Genomic DNA, 26,603 nt, shown 5'->3' on the forward strand with positions numbered 1-26,603 from the left:
ATTTGATATGTGTTTATTGTCAAGTTTTAACTACAAAAGCCATAAAACAGCAACAACAAACTTGCTAATAATTCTAATTCATCTATTACTGTAAGCAAATTTCATGTTTTAAATCAGAATCCATGCGTTTCTTTGTCTGTTTTCGTCACGGTTTTAGCCTTGATGAAAACAGACAAAGCCTTATTAATGGGGTAGCCATGCTAGAACCAGCAGTTTTATTGAACATTATGGGAGAATAATACTTGGCTAGGTAACAAGCTAATCTACTGTAGCAGTTAAGTACACTCAGCACTGGATTCACCTCTGATGGATTCTAGCCTGCATTACTACCCTGCTAAAAAAGACTATTAGAAACTATTAGGATTGGCTCAATGGAATAGAAACTGGCTCAATGGTTTCCAAGACTACTAGTTTACTGTAGAACACCTTTAGACCCCATTAGGAAACCATCAAATGAATTCAGAATCAGCCATTGTTCACCTGTTAAATCATTAGGTTTTTTAACATTGTGATATCAACCCATCAAAAAAGCCAAAACACATTTAAAAAACCATGAGGAAACATTTAATGGTTCCTATAATTTTTTCAGCAGGGTAAACACACAGGTACTCAGCTTATATGATACATGACAGGCATTACTATATGATAGTAAAAATTAGTAATCACCCATTTTTGATATGTCATATATTGCTGCTGTTGGAACAAAACCTTGTATCTCCACTTTTGTCATTTTTCAGTTTTTGACATAATTTGAAAACACCTATTTCCCTTTACATTGTCTGTAAATTGATAAATGGACCAAAAGAAATGTCCCAAAAAGGCTTAGAAAAAAGTCTGGTTCCATTGACTTACATTAAAAGTAAACTTTGTTTTTCCCTTCTCCTGTTAAGCTACCATTTTGGAGACACAAGGTTTTGTTCCAACAACAGCGATATCCTGTTGTATATAATGTAGCTCACAGACCAGCTCTGCTGAAGTGTGAAATTTCTAGTGTGGTCATAATTCTTTAAAGATGAACAAAATAATAGCATTGTTAACCAGTTAATCACATTTTAAAATACTGTTAACTCTAGAAAACTGAAAGTAATTTTGTCCTGTTTTCCAATATGATATATGAAAAATATTGTACGTTTTGCTCCCTCTACTATTTCTTCTCTCTGCTGAACATTGTTAAAATCTTCAGTTGTAGTAGTATTACAGTAATGCGCAAACAGCACAATGAGTATCAAATAATACTTTAATACACTGATGTAGAGATATTTCTAAATGCTTTCCTAATGTAGAAAACCAGTGTTAGCTGCTTCCCTAAGCCAAACGAACAAGAATAACATTAAGGTTTTACTGACTAACTGATTAAACTGATTAAACTGATTGCCATGTCAGCTCATAACTCATTGATAACTGCCCTGATGGAAAATTTCATAGCAAAACCTTTCACACATAGTAGCAGAACTTTGATGTGGTGACTGTTTCATTGATGATGGTTGACTATTTCACTTTGTTTAACAGGGGTGGCCAGAAGAGTGGAATGGGAGGGTGGCATTGGCCACCTCTGGCCCTCCCTTGGCTACAGCTCTGGCTTTCTTTATTATCGTTGTTACAAAAGCTCTGTAAGCATGCAACTACCCTCTCCAGAAAACAACTCTACAAGCCAAATGCACATGTAGATATAGTGTTGAGCATGTAGATATTTCCATTAGCTAGAGAAATTTGCGAGAAAGAAAGTATTTTGCTTTGATTTTTGGCTCGGATAGGGTGGCAGCATGATCTGTGCTACATACTGAGCACAAGGTCTAAGAAGAAGATGTAGAATAGCCATGATGTGATCATTTGGGATCATAAACATGACCAGATACCACTTCTGGTCTGGGTGGAGGGTCTGTTGTAGAGCCTGGAGAAGCTGCATCCGGAACTATGATGAAGCCCCCTCCTTTCTGAAAATCCAGCATTCTGCGGACTGCATCTAATAAGTCAGACATTCCTCTTCTGGGAAGCTGAATTATGTTTACAGGCCTGGCCACTAAAGGCTGGACCCCTCCTGGCCCTACAGCTCCCTGACCTACTCTGTAGCTTCTCAGAAAGGCCTCAAGCTCTGGGGGGAGTTTGTTTACAGGCATTAGAGGCCTCCCATAGATCACCACAGGCTGAGGATTGCGTTGTCGTTGAGTGAAGTTGATGATTTGTGACAGGTTGAAGCTTCCAGGCAGAGAAGGCACCCAGATTGGCGGCCTCACCTGGGTGCTGCCTCTGGGCAGATATACAACCACAGTTTGAGGGAGGTACACCCAGTGGGAGGGGAGGGTCATGGCAGGACGCAGATCATACTCGACACATCCCACATCTCTCTGTTCATCCTGTGGAGTCAACACAGAGCTGTCCAGGAATGCGTAGCGCTTCTGAAGTCCTGCTCAAAACAAATAAAAAAAATATTATTTGTGCAATTTGTTTAATTATTTGTATAAAACCTATCATACATAGAAAAGCAGCTTAAAGTGCTTCAAAAAACATTTAAATAAAACGTGAATAAAAGAAGGAGTACTTTGGATTATAAAGCGCTCATAAAGCTCAATAACGATGTGTACAGAAGACTTACTGTGCGAAGGCTTATGACACAGACTCAGGCTTTTCCCTGTTTGAAAGGAGATATTGTGTTAGTTTTAATCAGTGTAATGAGCAGCTTAAAGGAAAGGTTCACTGAAAGATCAGACTGGCAAAATATTCTTCTGACCTCAAATACAGCTGTCTGCCCAAGACATGATTGGTGTCTAAAGTGTGCTTGTTTAAATTAGCACTGGAGTTATAAAGCTAACATAGCTATATTAACCTAATAGCTTCACTGCAAAACTTAATAAGCAAATGTATTTGAAATGGCTGATCAGCTGTGTTTGGGTTAAAGAGAAAAATGTACAAATTTGATTTTTCAGTGAATTGTTTCTTTAATAAGCATGCTGTGCCTTCTGCAATATTAATCAGCTGATTTGTTATGTGCATTAGTCAGTTGGTTAATATACATTAACTTAGTAATATATTTTATCTCTGTCGGAACAAAACTTTGTATCTCCAAAGAGGCAATTTTACAGAAGAAAGAAAAATCTTCCCAACATATAATGGAAGTTAATACAGCTACACTTTTTTCAAGTAATTTTAGATTTTATCTACTGGTCCATTCATCATGAATTTTAACCCTTGTGTGGTGTTCGTGTTTTAGTTACTCAGTGGTCTGGTGGACTGCATTATTGTTTTTTTAAATCAATACAGCCATAAAAATTTATGTAAAAATATCAGGTGCTTAAAATATCACAAGCGGCCAGCGTAGGGTTCTCCTTTAGCAGCTGTAGCCAGTCAGCAGCCTGTCCATGTTGTTCACCCTCACACACACACACACACACATATATATATACAAACACATATACACAGACACAAATACACTAACAGCAGGCCATGCAGGAGGAGAACAGAGTGAAGGGAAGTCACTGAAAGTCACTGAAAATGTGTTATTTTATATGTTCTTCACAGAAAATGATCAAAAACCAAGAATCTGGAGTTGAAATAATAATAAACCGCATTATTTTTTCTTTTGGTAAACATTGAAAATGGGGCCCACAGACCCGAACACCACACAAGGGTTAACACAATGCAAGGGTTAACTGGAATTTTCAAGTTATACAAAAAAGCACGACACGACAGCAACATTTTTCTTCTCATTATTATCACTACATGTACGCAGTGATGTGTTGTTTGTGCTGTTGTATGTACTTCTGCTACAGTCATTTAGAGTGTCTCTGAAAAAATGTGTTTTCAAATTTTATTGTAATTCTGTACTTCCAAAAATGAATCTTTCACTCAATTTGAGGCAGAAGCTTATGCCTCAGTCAGGAATCAGTACAACTGGCAACAACAGCTTTACTACATGAATTCTAAAGCCTACACTGCAGTACGTTTACTCACTATCAGTAAACTCAGAGCTGACTGGTGTTTTGAATAGACGCCGTGTTACTGGAATTAAAGCAGGAAACTGTTTCAGGTTAGTACCACAGCTTACCGTCTGCTGAGCATGTGATCAGTGCAGCCAGAGTGAGAAGGAGGTGAAGAGCAACGTTCATGTCCATGACTTCAGGTCAGCTGGAGACTCTCTCCTTTCTGATACACTAAAGGAAGATTACACCAATCATAAGCACATTTTAATCCAAGCAGCTGGGAAAACACAGTGTTATGAAATAACAGTGGCACCTGAGGCAGAGTGTTAATGAATTCAAGGCTTATGATCTTGGCTTTGAAGGAATGTAGAAACGTCTTGCAATCGGTTGATCTAAATCATTAGATGTAATTGATGCAATTAAAGATTCAGTATTTGATGTCTCATTCAATAAGCTGTGGCACATAAATGCTTCTGGATAATCCTTTTTTGTTGTCATACTGCATTGCAAGCAAAAACGTGTTGTTTAATGTTTTAAATTGGTTAATGTTCTTATCTGGTTAAAACACTCCGGCTGTGGAGGCCGCTCTACACCACAGTCGGCCTTGTCTATCCACCACGTTGTGTCTCAGACTGTGACGACTTGCCCTGACTACAAAATACTGCAAACAACAGACTCATTAACCTTAATGAAAAAGAGGTTTAAATTACTGACTGAAAATGTGATTAGCAAATTGTGCAATAGCATACAGTCTGAGTGCAGCTGGTCAAAATGGTTAGTTGATGTTCTAAGTGAAAATAAGTTAACACATCCTCTACAGAGAACACTTAAATTCAGCATTTTTCTGCAAATTGTAGTGCAAAATTTCTATTTTTTTGCTAAATTTAACATGTTAAAAATATGTAAAACATAAAGTGTGCCATCACTTTGAATGCTTTGTTTTTGAAATTCAGCAAATAAACACTGTGCATAAAAATGTTCGGAAGTGTCATCTGTAGAAGATGTGTAAGAAAATCAATGAAGCATGTAGAATTTGTACCCATATGGAAAAGAAGCATATGTAAAATTGTATTTTGCAAATACAAAAATGTAGAATGACATTGGTCAAAAAAATGTTTTTTGGTTCATGTACTTTAGTGTTTGGAAAACATTTTAGAAAAAAACAATGCATTTGATATGTATATCATATTTTTAAAATACATGCTAATGTATTTCTTTTCTGTATAGGAGGGGGTGCCCAAACTTTTGCATAGCAAGTACTGACATATAGATGATTGTTGTTGTTTTGCTTTTTGTGGAAGGTGAAGATTATGACTATCTTTTGGCATTTGTTGAACTGCAAGTATGATGCTATGCAAACACCACCACCACTAACAACAACAATAATAATATATAATGATAATTATTATATAATACATTATATAACAACAACAACAACAACAACAACAGTAATAATAATATATAATATTTTTATAACACATTACACAACAACAATAATTAACAACACAAAACAGATTTGTGAACGTGTTCTGCCATCTAGTGGTCAAAAGCAATATTACCGCAAACTGACCAGAGAGACGGGTGTGGGAGCCGTTGCTTAGCAACAGCTGCAGCGGAACCAAAACAGAAAGCGGTTATGTAAAAACCACCTGTTTGTATTTTTTTTACCACAAATTCTTAAACTCTGTTACACTCGAGTTTTTTAACTCTTAGTCTGTCATTTCAGTCTAGTTACACATAAAAAGGAACATCCTTTAAATATAACTTCTTTAAAGATTCCCCAATAAAAATCATCATTAAGTTAGCGATCCGCCTACTGAGCATCCTTCAACATCATTGTTATGATGGCTAGAAGTTTGGCCATGCTGTAATTTTCATGATGGCTTAAAGTTTGAGCATGTTTGAATTCATTATTTATTTCATTCACTTCAGCACAGAAAGTGCAGAATGTCCCGGGTCTGGTCCTGTAATCTGATCCCTCCGCCAATGAGAGCTGCGGTTTTAGGGAAAAACTCAACTGAAGGGAACAAGATGGCTGCGGGACACAGAGAGAGTCTCTCTTCTTCACAAACGGAGGATTTAAACATCCACAAACTACTGAAACTGCTCACCTAACCAGCTTTGTTGCTAGCTAGTTAAGTTATCCTCCAGTCTTCCGTTTTTTTTACAGGGATATTCAGACACTTTTTTTTCTGAAAACTCTTCACTTTGCCTTTTTTCGAGTTTCTGTTCTGAGCTAATTTAAGCAAACAGGATTAGTTGTTTAGAAGGAAAACAGCAGTTTCGTTGCGATTTAACAGACTGGAAGACGAATCTGCTTGCTTAAAATAACGTAATGGAAACTGTTTCTTCAATTATGCGATGAAGTTTTGTGTGCTAGTGTTTTTATTCTTTTAGGTGGCGTTTGGAAACAGGCCCATATTCATTAATCTGTCTTTAAGATGAACAGTTTTTCTTACTATAAAACCAAGGTCTGAATTATGAGCTCGAACCGACTCCGCTCCCAGCAGCAGCAGCAGCAGCCCCAGCCGGCTCCAGCCTCCTTACCGCCGAGCGAGGCCATTGAGCTGGGCACAGTGCCTCACTCAGCGGCCGAGGAGGAGAGCCCGTGCCCGCCCGCCTCCAGCTCCAGACAGGCGTGGAGCCGGGACAACCCTGGTTTTGAGCCAGAGGAGGGCCTAATGGGGGCCAGCTGGGCCCCGGAGAGTCCCGGACGGAGGTCTCTGTCCACGGCTTCCAGCGGCAGCAGCGGCCTGGGGAGCTTCAGCGGCAGGATCCGCGGAGGGCTTTCGCCCGGGCGACCAGCAGAGGGCACCCAGCACGGCTGGAGCAAGAGGATACTGTCAAAAATCAGAGGTATGCACGACTGACCGCAGTTACGTTTCAGCAAAGGGGAATGGACAGAGCATCAAACCTGTGCATGATTGCAGTGGTTGCAGTGAAGTTTAAAAGTTGTTAAATATTTGGCGTCTGTCTGACAGACTGAATTCCCAATAGGTTCTTAAAGGGGAATTCCACCAGTTTTTCAAAATTTCCAAATAATTCAGCCCTTGAGATGTAAACACAGTCATTCACATTGGTTTTGAAGTGGTTCACTGTAGAGAAACGTAGCTACAGGTTCAGATTTCTTTACAGTGGTGGTGATAGGAACCAGGGGTCCCATGTTTACAGCACAAATAGCCATTTTATTTATTGTCCAGCACCACCAGTGAACCTACACGTGTCGATTTTTTTCTGTAACATTGATGATGGTAAAATAGTAATAAATCTGATAAAATAAGTTTTCTTTGGGGACTATTTTGCCTTACACTGTCCTGCATGTAACCCTCTGCCATAAATGGATTCAAAAAATGGATGAAAATATATTTTAAGCAAAAACATCACATAACTATCCTAAAACGATCTCTCAGACATCAAGCAGTGTATTCATAATCATTCTATGTAGTAGACATGAAACCGATCAGATGTCTCATTCTTATCACCACCACTATGGACAATTCTGACTCGATAAGTTTCTCTAGAATGGAGCATTTCACACTAATCCACTCTGAATGACTTTGTTTATGTAATTATGTAGATTTTTTTGAAAAATTGGTGGAGTTCCCCTTGTAAGGAATGCTTCACCAAAAAATCAGGTTTAAACAGTCTTCCTTCTCACCCCAGATTTAGGACCAAGATTATGACCAAAACATGTTTAGTGTCTGAAGTTTTTTCCTTTAGTTTTGCCCTCTAGATGTGAAGCTAATGCATCTAATGCACAAGGGGAATTTAGACTAATACATTAACCTTATAGTCCTTCTGCAAAACTAAAGGAACAAACTTAAGACACCAAATAAAGATGTCTTGGCTGGTCGATTACATTTGGGATATGGTGAAAATTGTGTCCATTTGATTTTTTTGGTGAGCAGTCCCTTCATGCACATGGAAACCTAAGAAGAGTGATGACACATTTTTTGGTTTCTACGCTCAAAGTGTAGGCCGTTTTTCACCCACTCAGATCTGACGGGCATCATCTACTGACATTTTAAAAAACAACTTATAACTGACTGATTCACTTAAAATTTCAAGTAGTTTAGGCCTTTTTTCAGTTTCACTGTACATACAGTCGATTCTTTTTCTATTTGAAGATGTTTAGTGAAGCACCTTAGGTTGTATTTCTGTACAGGACAAGTGTTATACCATCTTATGGTGATTATTATTATATTAGTAGTAGTTAGTAGCAGCAGTAACAGTAAGAATACTAATATAGTTAGTAAAGCTGAATAAGGTTTGCACATTGAGTTTTTAATTTCCTATTTTTTCATTTAAAATTTTTTAGCAACAAAATATAGTCTAATTTTATGAAATACGCTTAAAAAAAAACTCCATTTGAAGCATACGTGCCTTTTTTATTTGTATATTATTTTGTCTTTTTGGCTCTCAGTGCACCTAAACATTGCACACAGTACAAAAGGTTTGGGCCCCTGTGGGTTATACATATGAGGTTTAATTGAGGTCTGCTTTATGATTCCAGTTTTGTGGGGAACACGTCTGATGGAGGAGCATGACAGCAGCAGGGAGGTGTATCTGAAGAATGTTCTGAGGGAGATGGTCACCTACCTCTTCTTCCTCATCACTCTGTGCATCAGTGAGTTGAATCATACTGATCAAACAGAATAAAGCCAGTCAACAGTTATGCGTCTATTCTGAGTATTCTACAAGTCACGTGTGCTCAGTCTCTTCTTGTAGCTTCTTTGTATCAGCTTCTGTTTACATTAGGATTTTTTAGTTGTCCTACAATGAAAGAGTAATGAGACTTTTGCTGTCACTGTGCCTCATCTTAGGAACAGCCAGAATTAAAGATTAGATCAGCAGTTTTTCTGTTGAAGAAACATTAAAGATTTTTCTCCTTGTTTTTTTACACTTAAACATCCCTCTAATTTTATGTCACACTCTTGGTCGAGGACTTCATTTGTCTTCTCTGTTAACTTTAAATTTGAAAGGTGCTTTTGGGTCATTCTACAGAAACGTCTACTTTTTATCTATCCAAAGGAGTCACTGGTGTTACCGATCGTCATTGGTGTTACACATAAGAAAGGTAACACCAGAGACATTTTTAATGAAAAATGCATTTTACAAAATGTCTGCTGCAGAGCATCAAACCACATGTTGTCAATCATGGAACATCCACTAAAATATGTCAGTTAATCCATCTGTATTCTTTTTTCTCACAGTTACCTAAAAATAAAGTAGGTCACACCAGTGACTTCAACTAAAAGCTTCATATGAAATCATGAGCTAAATGAGAAAATGTCTGATAACTGAAAATACACAGTGGACATGTGCTTTTACTTCATAGATCTTCAGAAAATTGGTAAAATGAAAAACATGGTTTTTACCTCAAAATATGGCACTCAGCCTTTACACATGACTGTGAGGACAAGCACATCTGTGGTGCTTGGAATTCAATATAATTGATTTAAAAAACAATATTGCTAAATTGAGGCTCAAGAACGTGTAATTGCTAAAATAACTTACTGTTTTATTTTTAAATATAAATAAATTTTAACCCTAACATGTTTTTCAAGTGTAACATATCTGTAAACGCCAGGGACACAAAACGTTGCCATAGAATGACTCTATTATAAACACTCACTTACTCATACTCCTGGAGGTCACCTCACCCTGCAGAGTGTATTGTAAGACAGGCAGATAGATCTAACACATCTGATTCACCCAAAGGAAGAGGTCAGGAACATGAGAACATTAGAAGAACCCAATTTTGGAACTGTATAGATCTTCAGAATCAAGGTTAGGCAGTCTTGCTTTAAAATATTAGGACCCACATGAAGTTAAAGCACTAGGTAACAGGTGTTTTATTCACCACTGCAGATAGTGTTGCTGGAAAATTTCACCTGAACGTTATATTTTTCCTGTTTCACCCTGACAGAAAACATTTGTAAATCATTTAGCAATTCAAAGGGTACAGAGAAGTTTAAAGGGAAATTCAACAGATTAAAATAATAATAATAATAATAATAATTCAATCATTGAGATGTAAACAAAGTCATTCAGAGTGTTTTTTTTGTGAAATTCTTCATTATAGAGAAGCTCACTGTCTCAGATGTCCTGAACAGTGGTGGTGATAGGAACCAGGGGTCGCTATGTCTACAACACAAATATAGACATTTTATTTACTGTCCAAAACCACCAGTGAACCTACACATGTTCTCTGAGTTTTAATGATGATAAATGTAAAATAGTGGTAAATCAGAAGAAAAAACATTTGTTTAGCATACTGCCTTGCCTTACAATGCCATACATATAACCCTCTTCCATTTATGTGTTTAACAAATATTTACATTATTATAAACAGTTCATAACCACTTTGTGCAGTAACTGTCAGTGAGGTCACTTTTAAAGACATTAAGCACTTCAGATGCACCTATCAGCACCACTGTGAACAATTCCGAGTCAGTAAGTTTCTACTACTCTGAATGACTTGTGTTTACATCTCAGTGACTGAATTATGCAGAAATTGTGTAAAAATTGGTGGTGTTCCTCTGTAAGTGAGACAGTTGATAGGAAATGTGTAAGATACTGTATTTGGACATATTTTAAAAATCAGAACCAGAACATAAACATGCTTTTTAAATGGATAGCTCTCAGCATAGCTGGACAATTCAAGACAGACAAATGGGTAACGTTTCCCTTTAATTGCACCATGCCCAACTCCCAATAATCTTCTTGCCTGCCAGTGGATCAGTTGTTGTAATGGAAAGATGTAGTGTTTGTGTCTCTGTGTGGTTACAGCTGTGCCCTTCTTCAGCCTTACTTTATGGAAAACTCTCTCTATGTCCTATTTTTACAGCAAAGACAGAATAAAAGCAGCATCTTATCTGGAGAAGTCTGTATCTAGTCTCATTTATAGTTGAATCCTTTCAGCTCATAGTATGTTTAGAGATATGCAAATTTAAGCAGTCTCAGTTCTTAATGCAGGATAATATACAGCCCAGTTTTGCTCATGAATTGCATTTCTGAGAGGTAAAAACCTTTTTGCCAAAGTTTGGTATCATTATACTGTTTCTTGGCAGAACCAAATTAGAAGACTGAGTCAAACCTAGAAGTAACAGTAATGAGGAAAGAATGTAAAAGACTCCTCCAGGCGTCTGGGAAAAAGCTCTGGTTTGTTCAGTGGAACAACATTTACAACGGTCTAGTCGTTCATATAAAATGAGAAAAGAACAAGAACAAAAATAATGAAGGGATGTAAACTATTGTGTTAGTTTATGGAGTGATTTTTTTGATTAGGGACTAATCATTTTGAAACGTGCTGTGTTTTGTCTGAATGTGTTGCAGTAACATATGGGATGGTGAGCACCAACATGTACTTTTACACCAAAGTCATGTCTCAGCTCTTCCTGGACACACCAGTGTCAAATGGAGATCCTACAACCTTCAAGACCCTCTCAACCATGGAGGACTTCTGGAAAGTAAAGGACTTTATTTTAAATGTCTTTCTTAAAGAGGCACTCCAGCCAGTATAACCCTGGTGGTGTTCAGGTCTGTGGGACCCATTTTCAGTGTTTACCAAAAGAAAAAATGATGCAGTTTATTAGTATTTCAACCCCAGATTTCTTGGCCTTCGCACATTTTCTATGAAGAACACATAAAATAGCACATTGTTTCAATGACTTCACACTGTTCACCCCCTACACATTAATATTACATGTGGTGTTGGGGTGAACCTGCGGGGAGTAAAACTGTGGAGGTGCTGTGTCCCTTCACTCTGTTCTCCTCCTACATGGCCTGCTGTTAGTGTGCGTGTGTCTGTGTGTGTATGTGCTTGTGTGTGTGTGTGTGTGTGGTTTGTGTTTGTGTGTGTGTGTGTGTGTGTGTGTGTGTGTGTTTGTGTGTGTGTGTGAGGGTGGACAACATGGACAGGCTGCTGACTGGCTACAGCTGCTAAAGGAGAACCCTGCGCTGACCAGTTGTGATTATATTTTTTTAAATATCTGATATTTTTACATAGATTGTTACGGCTGTATTGATTTAAAAAGACAATAATGCGGTGGGTCCACCAGACCATTGAGTAACAACAACATGACACCACACAAGGATTAAAAATTTTACCATCGCTACATCTGTTGTACGCATGCATAGTCGCCTTCTATAGTGGTGAGCCAGTGGTCTTTAGAGTGAGATTTTTCAGTCAAAGAGTAGGAAAACCCCCTTCTGATGATGTACATTGGAAGTGAAGAAACCTTTGAAAAACTATAAAGGTTTTGGGGCAGACAGTTGAAGGTGAGATCTTTTGAATTTTTTTCCAGATAGCCAGATAGCAATCACATCTGTATTTATTACCCTCTACACTCTTAAAAAAGATGGTTCTTCAAGGGTTCTTTAGGAAAAAAATATACAACCATGAACACTTAAAAGAACTCTTTGCATGATTAAATTGTTCCTTGCATCATGAAAGGGTTCTACAGCTTGATGAAGGGCTCTTCTATTGTTACAAGCTTGACATCATTACAATAGAAGAACCCTTTTTGGTGCTTTATAGAACGCTTTTCCAACAGGTTCTATAGAGAACCATATATAACACATTCTCCGTCAATCTGAAGAACACTTTCATGATGCAAAGAGCCATTTAATCATGCAAAGGGTTCTTTAAGAGTTCATGGTTCTTATATAACCATTTTCCTTAACCATCTTTTTTAAGTGTGTGTATGAGTGGCTTTGCTAGCAGTCAGGGTTTCTTTTTCGCATTGGGGTAGGCGATGTTCCAGGTAGTAGTATGATGTATTTGTGTACTGCATGCTTAATATTGTAATGAGAGAATATTAATAGACGAAAACACAAAAAGGATAAAAATTCAGTACTGTGTTACTGAATATTACATAACATGAAAAACGTATTAAATATTAGTTTTAGGCTGGAGTGTCTCTAACAATTTTAATCTCTTCATAAGCAAATTGTCTTCACAAACTAAAACGTGAGACAAGCGGTAGGCCCGTCACCATCATGAAATTTTAGCTGCTGATAAACTGCCATATAAATAATTTATTTGTCTTTTCTTTTGTTCGTTGTATCTATATATGGAAACTAAGCTGTAAAAACTCACTAACTAAAAACTTCTGTGATGTCATGAAAAACAACACATTTACACTTATACATCTATCCAGCTTATAGCGGTTTAGCTCTGCCCATTCACACTGAAGTTATAGCCCAGACTCCTTTCTGAATGAGGCACAGTGCATGGCAAGCAGTCAGAAAAGAGCTCATTTAAATATATCAGTCTTAAAGTCAAAGGCCCAATCCCATTTCTTATTTTTACCCCTACCCCTTGTTTTTTGAGTGTCACCTTGCCCCTTTGGAACTGAGTTAGTGGTAGTGGTTGGAATCTTATCCTACAAAATGGGACCCTCAAATAAAAAAGAACATTACTTCATTAACAGGCTACTAGCTGCGCTCTGTAGGCGACCCTGCCAGTCTGCAGTGACAGCAGAGGAGGGTAACATTCAGCAACCTCACTGATGGGCTTTAGTTAATTTAGGGCATCATCATAAGAGGGGGGGTTGCTACTTTTAGCTACTATTTATTATCGCCCACTCCTAATTCTTCAGTGATATGAAGCTGAAGTCACTATTCGCCAGCTTCTTGTTAGCTTCTACCTTAAATGGAGCAGCAGTTACATTCTGGTGCTTCAGGCGTAAGTACTGCAGGACTATTTAAAGTGGGACAGGAAATTTAGCTAGCAAGCTACCGAGACATTAGCATACTATTTGTGCTTGTTATGAAGAAAAGGACCAGAATAGATTGAAATTACATTAAAGTTAGATAATATGATGATTATTTTTGAATCATTATATTATCTATATAATATAATGGTTCATTTTTTAACGGAGAAAATTCTCACATTTGTGGGTTTCTTCGGTCGCTTGTGCAGCCATCTTGCCGGTGTTTCTTTTTTCCTCATAACACTCTGTTTGGAGTGTGCCTCTGAAAAACCTCAGTTTGAAGGGTCATGTGGCCCTAACACTTCGCCGTACCCCTCCATCTCAACAAAAATCAGTACACCCTACCCTTGGACATGAACACGCAAAACAGAGGGCTAAGGGCTAAGTGGTAGAGGCAAGGGGTGAAATGGGATTGGGCCAAAGTAACAAAAACAGCTTTTTTAATTCTGAGGGAAAAAGAGGTTGGAAAACAGTCATGTAAAAATGAATTATGACTACTTTGTTACATAAACAAACACAAATGTCTCAGACAGAACAATAACGTGCAAGGAAAATGTGGGAAATGTGAGGCTACCACTGTCAGTCTTGTCTAATGTGAGTACTGTTTGTAGTACACAGAGGGGCCTTTTCTAAATGGGATGTACTGGGACATGTGGTACAACAACAAGAGCCTGCCAGAGAACCAGAGTCTCATCTATTATGAGAATCTCCTCCTGGGAGTTCCTCGCCTCCGCCAGGTCAAAGTGCTCAACAAGTCCTGTCCTGTGCATGAGGACCTGAAGGACGAGGTCTATGACTGCTACAGCACCTACTCGCCTGCCAGTGAGGACAAGGCAGCCTTCGGCCTCAAAAACGGCACAGCGTAAGGAAGCAGCTTTACTGAATACTTAATATATGCAATTGTGTTGAATTGAATTACATTAAATGCAATTGAATTTATTATATAGTGGAAGAGTTTCACTAGGGACATATTATTAAGCCATCGACTGAGGCAATATTATTTCTACAGTTACATTGGAATGACATATTTCCATCTCTAAACTAAGCAAATGTAAAGTATTGTTAAGAATTGTATGCAGCATTTATACCTTTAGAACTGTGTTTGAACAGTACGTTGGAAAGCCAAGGTTATTCTTTACTGTTTTGCCAACAAACTTTATTTGTGTCTCAGGTGGGTGTATTCTGAGGAGAGCTCTCTTGGAGAGGGCAGCTATTGGGGTGAAGTGGCCACGTACAGAGGAGGGGGTTACTACCAAGACCTGTCCCGCACCCGAGAGGAGTCCGCCAGGCAGCTGCGAGAGCTAAAGGACAACCTGTGGCTGGACCGTGGCACCAGAGCGGTGTTCCTTGACTTCTCTGTCTATAATGGCAATGTCAACCTCTTCTGCATCGTCAGGTATAGCAGTAAAAAGCTACTATACATGTGTAAACTGGATATTTATTCAAGCATTCAGATTCAGTTAAATTCAGGGTCACACAGTAAAGGGGAAATAGCTGTTGATAATTTAGGAATTTAGGAAATAAAGCCTATTGTGAGGTTCTGCTATCGCAAATGGAAACAACATTTTGGAAGAAAACAGTACAGACGGTGCTAAATTATTAAATCCTCTTAAAAATAATCAAATTCATCTGGATTACAAAATGATGCTTACACGGATTGTTCAAGCCAGTATTTATTTTATTGCAAAACCAGTATGCTCTTAATTCAAACTGAATAATTTGTCAGCAAATCTTTAAAAAATAAATAAAAAATGAAAAATGCTGTCAGCAGTATTCAGCTCCTTCAGACTAGTATCTGGTAGAACCATCTTTTGCTGCAAACACAGCTTTAACTCTGTTGGGGTACATTCATAGCTTTGCACATTATTTGGAAGTGACCGTTGTCCATTCTTCTTGGCAGATTAGCTCCTGGATGTTTATTTTGGTTAGGTGTCGTGTGTGGACCACAATTTTCAAATAGGCTACATTCACACAGCAGGTAAAAGTGGCCCAAATGTGATTTTTTCACCAAATTGGCTGTCCACAATATCTTTTAAACGTGACCTATAGGCGACATCAGTCTGAACAGATCAACTCCTAAACTGACCCACATGCGCAAAAGATGCTTTACGTTGCTTCATGTGGCGGCTCATCCAGAGGTAAACAATCATGACTTCCAGCAAAGCCCAGTCGCTCCTGGAGGGTTCAGTTTCATCCCCGCCAGCATCACAGGAGAAATTTCTTCTCACACAGCACAGGGGTTCAGTACTTATGCAAGCAACATTTTTCAGTGTTTTTTATCACAGAATGTTTTTCCACCTACATAAAATATATTCTTTTTTAATTATTCTTATATAAACCAATGTCACTTTAGATTAATGTTGCGGGTCAGTCTTTTAAAATAAACGTGACAAAAATAAACAGAATATCAAAGTGTTGTTTGTAATTCAGATGAATCTGATGACTTTTAAGGGGGTAAATACTTCTGCAAGACAGTGTGTAACATAGCTTTTCAAATTCGAGTCACTATTTGTAACCTTTTTAAAGAGAAACAGAAAATGCGATCTCATTTTTTAAACACGTTCTCTTACAGAATGCTAGTGGAGTTTCCTGCCACCGGAGGCGCTGTGACATCTTGGCAGTTCCAGACAGTGCGCCTGGTGCGGTACATATCCAGCTGGGACTACTTTGTTGGTGCATGTGAGGTGGTCTTCTGCCTCTTTGTGCTCTACTACATGGTGGAGGAGGTGCTCGAAATTCGTCTGCACCGCCTGCACTACTTTAAGAGCCTGTGGAACTGTCTGGACGTCGCCATAGTAACAGTGAGAAAACAAATCTTATCTTTGCTTTTTGCTTCTCTCTTTGTTGCTGATGCGATCTTTCGTGACTCTCCTTCATTTCTCCATGTACCTCTTTCAGCTGAGCGTCCCCGCCATCATCATGAACATCTACAGGACATCAGCGGTCAGTAACAGGCTGAGGTGCCTGCTGGAGAACCACAGCACATATCCGAACTTCGAACGGCTCGCTCAGCTGCAGGTTCAGTTCAACAACCTGGCTGCAGTCATCGTCTTCCTCGCCTGGGTCAAGGTGAGGTTCTTATCTCATCATCTGTGTGTTGTATTCCCTTCACTAATATCCGACGTGCAGTAATTATTTGCTGTGTGAAGTCGAGAGGTTGGAACTGAAATGCACTGCTCCTTCCTCAGCTCTTTAAGTTCATCAACTTCAATAAGACCATGAGTCAGCTGTCCACCACGATGTCCAGATGTGCAAAGGATCTGCTGGGCTTCGCAATCATGTTCTTCATTGTGTTCTTGGCATACGCGCAGTTAGCTTACCTGGTGTTTGGCAGCCAGCATAATGACTTCAGTACCTTCCAGGCCTGCATGTGAGTCCAGGCTCTTTTTCACTGATCTGAAGCCAGTCATAAGTTAAAACCTTTTTTTTTTAAATAATTGTTTACTCTGTTTTCAAACATGGGCTGTCGTTTTATTTGTCATTCTGTTTAGTACTTTGGAATCATTCATTTCTGCTCATTTTCAATTCTTAATCATTTAAAAAAAACATTTAAACCAATTCAAAAAGAGATTTAAGGTAGCTCTGGCTCTGTCTCTTTATGCAGTTTCACACAGTTCCGGATCATTCTGGGAGACTTTGACTTCTCTGAGATTGAGGAGACAAACAGAGTCCTGGGGCCAATCTACTTCACCACCTTTGTCTTCTTCATGTTCATGATTCTGTTGGTAAGTAGACAAATAAGTCAAACAACTATTAGACACTGGAAAATATAAGAAACCTAAACGACAAGAGTCAAACCAGAGTCTGACGCCAGGCTTGTGTCCAGAACAGTCCAAGCACCTGTTTGACACTGTGTTCTATTGATTATTCATATAATGTGAAGAGTCAACTGAATTAAATGCAGTAATTGCATGCAAGCCATTGATCTCTGTGACAGGGACCAGTAGCAGTCAACGTCATGTCTGAGTGAAGCAGGGGTGGACAATATCATAATTCTTAAAAACATTTTCACCATATATGTATCACAATATTTAGTTTTTCTGATGTTTGATGATTTAAAACAGACAGAATGCACCAGCAGTGCTACATTTTAAATATACTATCAAAACTGCATACAGTGATCTTTATTTAATGTATTGCAATTCACTAAATCCTGTTAAACATGACGAATTATACTCTCTTTTTAATGAAACGTGCAGTTGATTATCGTTCTACTGATGACATCCATGATCAGAAAGGCACATAATGATGTAATTCATCACAATACAATAAAATATTGTCATATTGCCCACCCATTGGGTGAAGTTTATGTGTTTTACTGATTCATTTCTTTTTCCCCTTTTTCAGAACATGTTCTTGGCTATCATCAATGATACATACTCAGAAGTGAAGGCTGACATGGCACAGCAAAGATCTGAAATGGAGATTACAGACCTCATTAAAAAGGTGTGTGAAAGAGAGTCTTCACACCTGCCGTGCTTCTCAGTTAACAAGATAAACTAAATAACTGAAAGTGTTGTAACTTGTAATACCGAGTATGAACTGGTGCTAAATGGGCAAAATGCATAGGTAATGGGTGCTGGTGCTTTCGCAGGGATACCACAAGGCCATGGTAAAACTGAAGCTGAGGAAGACTACGGTGGATGACATCTCCGACAGTTTACGCCAGGCTGGAGGGAAGCTCAACTTTGATGAACTCCGACAAGACCTGCGAGGGTGAATAAAATCACTCCTGACATTTTCAACAACCTGTCTTAACCCATTCATGTCCAACAACTGAACTTAGTATGATAAGAAAAATGGCAAAACAAAATGTATGATTGTTAGATTTTATCTGATTGGACATTAATGTTAATATCTAGCACTACCCTTGTGACGATTTTTAGACTTTTCATACTTTTATTCAATCAAATGTTGTTTTAATTAAAAATCCATAGTCCCAAAAGACTGATTTTAGTGTGCTAAATGTAGTAATAAAAACATAGAACATATGCACCAAAGGAAATGTGAAATTTTGGATGTGGACCTCATTAATGGGATAAAAATGCCAAAACAAGAATTTAGCTTTATTACGTGCTCAAAACCTGTGAATGCTAAGTGAGTTTCTACCTCTGTGTTTGCAGAAAGGGACACTCAGATGCTGAGATTGAAGCTATTTTTGCCAAGTACGATCTGGACGGAGACCAGGAGCTTACTGAGCATGAACACCAGCAGATGAGGGACGACCTGGAGAAAGAGAGAGTGAGTAAATGTGAAGTTAACTCTTTAAGGCTGACGTAAAAAAATTTTTTTTTGAATCTGCTTTTCACCATTAATTCTAAAATGAAATGAGCATGATCTAACAAAGCCGAAAAAGAACACTCATGAATAGGAATATCACAGAAGTCACACATCAGTCGTAATTTATTGTTATTCTGATCAAACAAATCAGTAATAAGCACATACTGATCTGAATTGCACATTGAATGAGCTCACGTCCTCGCTCAGAAAAACACAGTGCATCCAACAATAAAGGAAGCCCTGTGCATCTTTGATACGGTGATGGAAAAACAGTAGCATGCAGAAAGTGCCAGTTCTACATGCTGATATGTTTCACTCTTGCCAATGTGGACATGCTGCCATATTGAGTTATACATGAGTTAAATGGGATAACGCAAAATTCTCAGAATGGTTCTCCAGTGAGACTGTATCTGCTTTAGAATGTTTAGCCCAGTTGCCAGTACATTGACTACAAGCCACTTGCCTCCCACCTCATAGTGCAGACCCACTGATATACAGCCCAGCTCTCACTGTCGTATAAACAAACACAGCCTACAGAATTGCCATTGGCTACATAACGTTTTTAGGATGGTAAATGGCTCACATTGATATGTAGATGCCCCTTCTAATTAGTGAATTCAGCTACTTTAACCCCATAAAATCCCAGGCGTAATAAATACTAAGGCTTAATATTCAATAGCTACAGTCTTCAGTGCAAACTGACTGAGTTATTCTTAGGTTATAGGAGTGTGTAATAAAACTTTGGGCCTGCTGGTGGGCCCTGAGCTTTTAAGCATTTAAAGTGCACCCATTGTTGACACAGTTGTTCTGTTATGCACACAAAGCTTGTATAATCCCCATAGAAAAGCATTGCCAACAGAATTGGATGCTCTGGAGCAGCCACACATGAGCCTAAGGTCACTATGCCCAATGCCAGTCGTTGGCTAGAGGGGTTTAAAGCCCCCCCAGCATTGGGCTGGGGAGCAGAACTGCATTCTCTGGAGATGGCGCTCCATCCATACCTTTGGGATGAGTTGAAGTAGAGTTTGTGATCCATATCTAATCATCCAACATCAGTACCTGACCTCACTAATGCTCTTGTGGCTCAGGTAAGTAGAGGCTGTTATTGCAGCAAAGCAGGTCAAACTCCCCAATTCCCCTGATTTCAGAAGAAACATTAGATTAGCAAGTGTCTACAAACTTTTGGACATACCGTGTTCTGTTATCCAGCAGTGGCTCTAGTCGGGAAGACAACACTGCAGAGTTAGTCTGATTGAATGTGCTTGATGCAGCCTGTGAGCTAATTAGAAAGTCATTCATGAGTTGAATGAGGTATATTAGAGCAGGGAAAACTTTAATATCTGCAATGTTTGACACCCCTGTCCTAATCCACTTTGCATGGTTGCTGCCCTTTGGGTTCCATACTGTACTGTGGGAGGAACCATACTGTCAATAGTCTGGTACCTATGTGTAAAATAGCTATTTAACATTTAATCTGAGGATAAGGATGTAGCAATTTATAGTTGTATTGCCCTCAGCACTGAGTTAGATGAACATATACATGCATACACACACACACACACACAGCTGTACAGATGCTCAGTGTCTCTCACACACATGCCAGGAGGACTTGGATCTGGAGCGCAGTTCGCTGCCCAGGCCCCTGAGCGGGCGGAGCTTCTCTCGTAGCCAGGACGACTCGGAAGAGGATGACGACGAGGACAGTGGACACAGCTCCCGTCGCCGTGGCAGCAGTTCTGGGGGCGTGTCTTATGAGGAGTTCCAAGTGTAAGCTTCTCTATATGTCACTTTTAAGCCATGGCAACTAAAAACATTTTACTTTTCCATGAAATGTAACATCTCGTAAAAATATTAAAGAACAATGACAAAATTATTTTAATTAATCTATAATTATTTCCTACAGCTTCAAGTTAACCTCATCACTTACCATTTAGTAATCGTAGCTGGAATGAGCCAAATCTTGTTGAAGAGTTCAACATTTGAATTCTTCCCACAGACAGCTGTGTAACGAACAGTGCTATTTTTTGACTGTGTTGCCAGATTGGTGCGGAGGGTGGATCGTATGGAGCACTCGATTGGTAGTATTGTGTCTAAGATCGACGCAGTCATTGTGAAGCTTGAGGCCATGGAGAGAGCCAAGCTGAAGAGGAGAGAAGTGCTCGGCCGATTGCTGGATGGTGTGATGGAGGTAAGCCTTTAACTATAAAGGTGCTGCCAACCATGTAGATACGAGTGTCATGTCTTCTGCCAGCACTCTAAGAAAAAAGTTACTAGTGTCACTGGGGTGGTACCCTCAAGGGTATGGCTTCAGTACCTTTAGTTAGGGAGCATAAGTGAACCATATTCTGTTGCATTCGTTTTTAAGTTGCATTGACTTGATACACCCTGTCTTTGTATTTTTTTGTTTATTTCAAAACATTAAGTTATGAAAAGGTGAAAATATGACCATTTCCCTTGGAAAAGTGAGTTTAGAACTTTAAGGTACACAGTTGGACCTCAAGACATATCACACTACTTATAGATGTTTTTAGGATACACGATACATATCACAATATTCTAACAGACACGATGCCCTAGCAGTGCCACATTTAAAACTGCCATAGAAAACTCTGAGTACAGTCACTTTTATTTTCATCTTTCACATTCTGCACTGCTCTAAATCCAACTAAACAGGACTAAGTATTCTAATTATCTATTTTAATCAAACAAAGACTTGTTCAGTGTTCTTGATATGCTCTGCACAAGATGCTCAGAAAAGCATATCATATTTCACAATAACCAAATTAATTACAATAACGATAAAATATCAGCATATTGTCCAACTCTTATTAAGGCCATTGTTGTACTTTTGACAGTACATTTTTATTGTTTGTGCCTTGATGAACATAAAGGCACCTCTACAGTGTATTTGTCAGAGTGACAATGTGTTTGTCGGAGAGTCTGGTGCGTTCCTTGATCAACATTAGGGAAGCACCATCTACTTTAGCAGGAAGGGGCTGTTTGACTATGCAAAGTAACCAACTGCAGACCATTGTTTTTGTGTGACGTAGGTGCAGGTGAAATTTTAAAACAGGGCTACAGATAAAACACAAAAACAAGTGTTACGCACTGGCAAAATTAGCAAGAATTCCTTGCTTAGCTTCTAGCCTCTAAATGCTTTATTTACTACGTTGTGGTCATATTCTCTGTTTAGTATTTCTTTACTGACCCCTTTCACTACTTGCTCTCTTTCTCTCCACCTCTTTGACTGTTCTCTCTCCACTCTCTTACTTCCTTTTTTGCCTGCTCTCTTCTTACCTCTCTTTCTCTCTCTCACGGTTAGGATGAGAGGATGGGGAGGGATACGGAGGTGCACAGGGAGCAGATGGAGAAGCTGGTACGAGAGGAGCTCGAGCGCTGGGAGTCAGATGACGCCATCTCTCAGGTCAGCCATCAGCAGGCCACTCCAGTTGGCCCTGGAGCTCAGGCCCGTCCTCGCAGCGCCCGCCCCTCCTCCTCACTGTCCACTGAGGGCCAAGATGCTGGGGGCCAATGGGAGTGGACACTTGTAAGACCACTCCTGCTCATCCCACTGCCATAAGAAGTATTACTAAAGTTCATAATCACATCAGTATTATAGTTTGTATGCTGCAGTTTATTCACATTGTGCACTTCCAGGTTAGGCAGTATCAAAAAAAAAAGGTATGCCAGGATTGTATTTCCAGGATTTGTGCAGGTACAGTTACCTGTTTAACATCGAACTGCAGACGTCTATCTGCAAAATGGACATTGCAGATGTATTATCAAATGAATGAGACTAAGGATTGTATTGAGGATTAGGCAGCACCGGAGCAAATGTGTTTAGGTTTTTTGGTTTTAGGTGCATTACTATGTGGGTCCTCTCTCAAGATACAGCCCCCCCCCCAAAACGTGTTTGGACACTTTAATCATGTAACCGTTGGTAAACTTCTTTAAACTTTAATGACAGTCTTTAGGTTACTTCATAAAATGTTGAACAAAATAATATTTGTTTCAGAAAAACAACATCACAACATCAATATGATGGTTTACTCTGTGTGGAGAAGAATTCTGACCAGACTGCCCTAAGGGTTCTGTAAAGCACAGAGGTGGAAACGTCAAAGTCCAGCACAGTTGGTCATTTAGTTGCTCAAGCACACCTGATTATACTCCTCTGTTGCCAGGTTTAGTGGGTGTCTGTGAGCAGGGGAGCCACCAAACTGCACCAGATACTGACCCTCCAGGACCGGACTTGTGCATTCCTATGTAATGAGATTTTGTTCATTGATGGGGTGATGAGTTCAGGAGAGTACAAAGGCATTTTGGATGCAAACCTACACACTTAAAGAAGACAGTTCTTCAAGAGTTCTTTAATAAAGTCTTTAATAAAATGGTTCTATATAGAACAGTGAACACTCAGAGAACCCTGTGCATGATCAAACAGTTCTTTACATCATGAAATCATTCTTCATATTGATGAAGGTTGTGCTGTCTAAGGTTCTATACAGAACCTTTTTGAAAAGGTTTTCTATATAGCACCAAAAAGGGTTCTTCTATGGTTACAAGCTTAACATTATAACAGTAGCAGAGCCCTTTTTGGTGCTATATAGAACCCTATAAAAAAATTCTATATAAAACCATTTGCAGCACATTCTCTATTAATCTGAAGAACCCTTTCGTTATGCAGAGAACCCTTTAATCATGCAAGATGTTCATGGTTCTGTATAGAAAAATGTTCTTTACTAAAGTTTTACTAAACATTTGATGAACCATCTTTTTTAAGAGTGTACAGAGCAGAATCTGCAAAGAAGTTGCTCAAACAATAATGATCTGTAACACTTTAGCTGCATTTTAAAAGAACACTTTGCCAGAAAGCAAATTACAGTCTTGGAATGGTCTGTTTAAAATAAATGCCATTTTGTGTGGCATTTAGTGTCCCAGCGCAGCAGACTTAATATAGTTTTAATTTTTTTATGGTACAAATGTCCAAATACTTTTTGGGGCCACTTTATGTATAAAGGTTTTTGATGATGCAAAATTCAAGGCCTGAGATAAAGGTGTAATATTTCTTTTAATACACATATATCAGCTATTTTTTAAATGAAGTCATCAAGCAATGAAAGCATCATACAATTTCATGTGGGTGAAATTATTAGATTATTCTCTGTTACTGTGTAGGAGGAGCTGTTACTCCAGACCTGAGCTTAACTTTCCAAACTTACATTTTGAAGAACTGCATGTGATTTTTTTTTTCCAGTGCGGGTCAGGATGGGTGCAGTAAATGAAGATGAGTTATTTTTTTAATCTAGGTTGAACAGAGCCAAGTGGCAGGTGGCAGGTAGCAGGTGGCCAGCCTACAGTGAAGCATAAATGTGCTGTAGGTGTGTGTTAATATGACCAGACAACAAATTACACAACAACAAGCCGAACCCCATGCCATAGTTACGCTTCAGCAAAATCTTGTCAGCAGCCATATTTTTCATTATTTACCTTCAAGACTACAAACGTCTCTCCTTTATTCAATAGTTTAAAAGCGTTTCCACCATTCACTGTCATTATGTATGATTTATGTACGCAAGCCTAAACTCATAGCTTGATATCTTGGATTATTTTCTTTCTTTTTTTTCCTCTGAAAAACAGCCAGCTTCAGAATATTAGCATTTCTGCAGCTTATTACATGTTATTACAAAATGAGAGGAGTGGTAGATATTTATAGCGCTGGATTTGGAAAATAGTATTACAATCGTATTACAATAGTATTACCATCCAGGGCAATTTCTCAAAAACGATGAATAACAGATTTCTTAGTTTTTTTTGCAAAAACTTTTGAGGTCTTATAAGATAAAATGTGCTTACATATAAAGTGTCCTCCACAAATATTGGCACCCCTGATAGACATTGTTTATTGTTTATCATTTTGATCTTTCTTTCAAAATAACAAAATTCTAGCCTTTAAGTACAATAGTAAAAAGAAGAAAACTAAATCTTATGAAATATTTTTCTTAAATCCATGTGCGCCACAATTGCACCCTTCATTTCATATTTTCATTTAATATTTCATCCCAAACAACTTGTAGTTATGTAGGTGGCATGTGATTGTAGTTTGGGAGACGTTTTGACCCCAAGACTTGACTAATGCATGCAGTTCCCTATCTGTGATCCTTGGAGATTCTTTGGCCGCTCTATCCAGCCTCCTCACTGTGCGTGGGGTCAGTATAGACATACGTCCTCTTTCGGGCAGACTCTTAACATCTCCAGTTGCTTTAAACTTCTTAATTATTGCCCCAATAGTAGAAATGGCCATTTTCATCTGTTTAGCTATTTTTCTGTAGCCATTTCCTGATTTGTACAACCATTTGTTGCACATCGCTATTGCATTCTGGTCTTTCTCATAGAGATAAATGATTAAGCTGCATACAAAACCACACAATACTATACTACACATACCACACTAGTAAATGGACTTTTATTGGTGGTGTTCTATTTAGTTTTTACTATTTACTTTGGTAGTTTGCAGTTTTGGATGCAGCCAAAGAGAGTTTGGCCAGTGTGTCACCTCATATTTATATCCCAGTGAAACAGAAAGTCATGGTTGACCATTTTAAGTGTTACTTAAAACTTAAAGACATAAAATAGTGGAAATATACTTCAGTTAGATTTCACTCATAAAAATTTGTAGGGGTGCCACACAGATTTGAGAAAAAATATTTCATGAAAAGATTTCATTTTTTGTCGCTTGATCATTGTGCTTCAAATAAATCTTTGATTTTTGTTAACATTTTTAATAAAAGATCAGAAGGATAAGCAATAAAGAATGATTTTACAACCTGTTTTGCTCATGCTTACTACGGGTGCCAGTATATGTGGAGGGCACTGTACATCATTTTAACTCATTCATATTACTGAAGGCATTTTAAATGGAGCTTTGATGCTGGTACTTTCAATTATTTTACAAGGAGATTTGGCACAGCTTTATGATTTTTAATATATGTAAAGCACAAGTATCTCCTCAGTAGGAAGCTTTCGCTCATATTTCAACTAGAAATGATCTTCTGTTGTAAGTTTGGGTTCGACATCTTTTACTATAGTTGAACGAGTGGCCTGTTCTGTCATGTATGTCTGCACTAGGTGATGTATAACTTGTTTAAATGTATTTTCTTATTTTATACATATTGTAACTTGAAACAAACTTCGATTTGGAGTGCATCTGCTTTCATAGGAAGCTCATGTGAGTTTGACTCGTATAGCTGAATTTGCAAAGCTTTTCTCTGATGTCGGTTTTGCCTCGAAATATGGTACAATGACTTAATTTCTTGACAGTTTTGGGGTATTTCTTTTTCCTTTCATGCTGCTGATGTTCAGTATGCAGTTTTGATACGACATGTTATTATTTGATATTTTGTAGCACCGGCAGTTTATTACATATTTTAAAAAGTGGACAGAACTTGTATCAGCAAACAGCTCTGTAAATTTGGCTCTGTACTGTGCTTTATGGTACTTTGTAGTCCTCTGTATGTTTTAATCAGTATTACTGTTTTAATAAAATTGTTTAAAATGTAATGTATGCAGACTTTCACAGTTTGTGGCATTGCAACATCAAATGGAAGATCCACTAGTCCTTCAAAAATGTTTGTATAGTTTGGTCTTCATGATGTTAAAGTCATTCAGAGTGGTTTGGTGTGAAATACTC

General features: G+C 38.5%; 2 protein-coding genes across 2 annotated transcripts; one reads left to right on the forward strand and one right to left on the reverse strand.

Moving 5' to 3' along the window:
* Positions 1 to 1,298: 1,298 nt before the first annotated feature.
* On the reverse strand, positions 1,299 to 4,134 carry LOC118809988. Its single transcript, XM_036573504.1, has 3 exons — positions 4,043 to 4,134; positions 2,594 to 2,629; positions 1,299 to 2,404 (listed from the first exon to the last, which is right to left on the reverse strand). Exons 1-3 carry the CDS (start codon positions 4,107 to 4,109, stop codon positions 1,827 to 1,829), a joined length of 681 nt encoding a protein of 226 aa, XP_036429397.1. The 5' UTR covers positions 4,110 to 4,134; the 3' UTR covers positions 1,299 to 1,826.
* A 1,817-nt stretch (positions 4,135 to 5,951) lies between these two features.
* On the forward strand, positions 5,952 to 23,490 carry pkd2 (polycystic kidney disease 2). The gene is given in 16 exon segments (XM_036574972.1): positions 5,952 to 6,773; positions 8,431 to 8,544; positions 11,256 to 11,389; positions 14,248 to 14,498; positions 14,808 to 15,032; positions 16,209 to 16,437; positions 16,535 to 16,705; positions 16,825 to 17,006; positions 17,241 to 17,361; positions 17,984 to 18,082; positions 18,231 to 18,352; positions 18,760 to 18,877; positions 20,520 to 20,683; positions 20,957 to 21,104; positions 22,239 to 22,439; positions 22,441 to 23,490. Coding segments are annotated over 16 exon segments (2,682 nt in total). The 5' UTR covers positions 5,952 to 6,397; the 3' UTR covers positions 22,468 to 23,490.
* The last annotated feature ends 3,113 nt before the right edge of the window (positions 23,491 to 26,603 follow it).

This window comes from Colossoma macropomum, unplaced genomic scaffold (assembly GCF_904425465.1).
Source record: "Colossoma macropomum unplaced genomic scaffold, Colossoma_macropomum, whole genome shotgun sequence".
Taxonomy (NCBI): domain Eukaryota; kingdom Metazoa; phylum Chordata; class Actinopteri; order Characiformes; family Serrasalmidae; genus Colossoma; species Colossoma macropomum.